General features: G+C 35.3%; 1 protein-coding gene across 1 annotated transcript; it reads right to left on the reverse strand.

The window, feature by feature from the left end:
- Positions 1 to 185: 185 nt before the first annotated feature.
- On the reverse strand, positions 186 to 896 carry LOC113280533. Its single transcript, XM_026529144.1, has one exon. It carries the CDS (start codon positions 894 to 896, stop codon positions 186 to 188), a length of 711 nt encoding a protein of 236 aa, XP_026384929.1.
- Positions 897 to 1838: the final 942 nt, after the last annotated feature.

Genomic DNA, 1838 nt, shown 5'->3' on the forward strand with positions numbered 1-1838 from the left:
CACATATGATTACTGCAACCTGTATCCAAATACCACTTAAGTTGAGGTTGTTCTTCTGTTGTATGACATGCAAGTAGCATGTTTTCATCCTTCTTTTCTTCTTATTCTTTTTCTTGGCTTTCTGCAATGTTAGCTTTGAAATTTGCTTTGTAATTGTTAGCAACTGTCTTTCTTGGTTTTGGACACTAAGTAGCCATACGTCCAAAATCCCCACAATTATAACACTGCATTCTTGATCTATCAAATGGCTTCCTATAACTTCCATTATTTGATCTCCCTCCATTGTTATATCTTCCTTGAAAATCTCCAGTATTAGATTTTCCTTGATTGTTTCTCCATCTAACTTGGCTTTGAAGTGCCTCTTCAACTTGTTTTGCAGCAGTTGTCTTCTCTAGTAATCTTTGTTCATATGCTTGTAATGAACCCAATAACTCATTAAAAGTCATAGTTGCAGCAGTGTTACACTCTTCTATAGAAGTTACTTTTGCTTCAAACTTCTCAGGTAAGCTTCTTAAAATCTTTTCAACAACTATTGAATCTTCTACAGTATCACCATTAGCCTTCATCTCATTGACAAGATTTAATGTCTTTGAGAAAAAATATGATATTGTTTCAGTAGTTTCCATCTGCAATAATTTATACTTTCTCTTCAAAGTTTGTAATCTAACCTTCTTGACTTTGTCAGATCCTGTGTAGTAGCTTACCAAACCATCCCAAGCTTCTTTATCTTGCTTAATAAAAATAACTCTATCCATGAGAGATTCATGAATACCTTGATGTTGAATATATGTAGCTTTAGAATTCTTTTTTCTGTTTTCAGTTAAAACAGTTTGCGCAGCTCCTTCAACTACAGCTCCTTCTGCTGTTCTACATAACCATCTTTCACAATATTCCATTCCTCTTGGTATGTGAAAATATTCTCCATCTGCAACCTCCAGTGTTCAAAGTTTTTACCTTCAAACACAGGTACCTTAATTGAATTTAAACTTGTCATCTTCTCTAACTCAAACTCTTACCCACATCCCTAGAATCTGATACCAGTGCTCTGATACCAGATGTAGAAAATCTGATATCAAAGACTTAATGAAAAGAACACAAGACTAAACTCAAACAATCTTCACTTAATTCATATATTTCAACTGATGGCTTAACAACCTATTTATATGATTCACAAACTTGACTCTCAAGTAAAAAGACTTTCCTAATCAAAAACAAACTCTAACAAGAAACTTCTAGACAATTCTCACGCAAGCAAACTCTTAAAAAAGTAATACTTGTAACCCAAGTAAACTTCTAAAAACTGTACCATGGATTAACAACACTTGTTTATCCATCCACTTCATGTCAACTGTACCATTTGATCACACCACATTGGATCAACTCTCATAGTTGATGCACACTACTTGGATCAACAACATTATTGATCCTTTTTGTCTTCTTCATAGTATCTTGGTTTATTTCTCAACAAACCCGGAGGTGTCCGGTAATCGTCACTAATAACCGCCATCCGTTTTGAAATTATACTTATCCTCAAAAGATACGACAATTTCTTTCCCTCCATCAAATCCAAACCACAGCCTCCGGAATTAAACTCCAAATAAACTTTTTCTGAACTAGGTAGATGCACGTTTTTCCAACAGTGTGCCAAGGAACACATCAACTCAGGGAAAACTCAGGCCCAACCACCATCATGATGGGATAGAGAAGACCAAATTTTCAATTCACAATGTATGGTAGATGTCTTTGTAAGAGACCTATCGCCTAGTCAGTTCTCATGGTATGTCTTTGCGTTATAATCGACAAGACTCGAGAGCATACATTATTAGCTATCGCCTTCG

This window comes from Papaver somniferum, chromosome 5 (genome assembly GCF_003573695.1).
Source record: "Papaver somniferum cultivar HN1 chromosome 5, ASM357369v1, whole genome shotgun sequence".
Classification (NCBI taxonomy): domain Eukaryota; kingdom Viridiplantae; phylum Streptophyta; class Magnoliopsida; order Ranunculales; family Papaveraceae; genus Papaver; species Papaver somniferum.

Coding starts and splice junctions, on each gene's coding strand:
- LOC113280533 (XM_026529144.1), bottom strand. CDS start 896: ATGGAATATTGTGAAAGATGGTTATGTAGAACAGCAGAAGGAGCTGTA.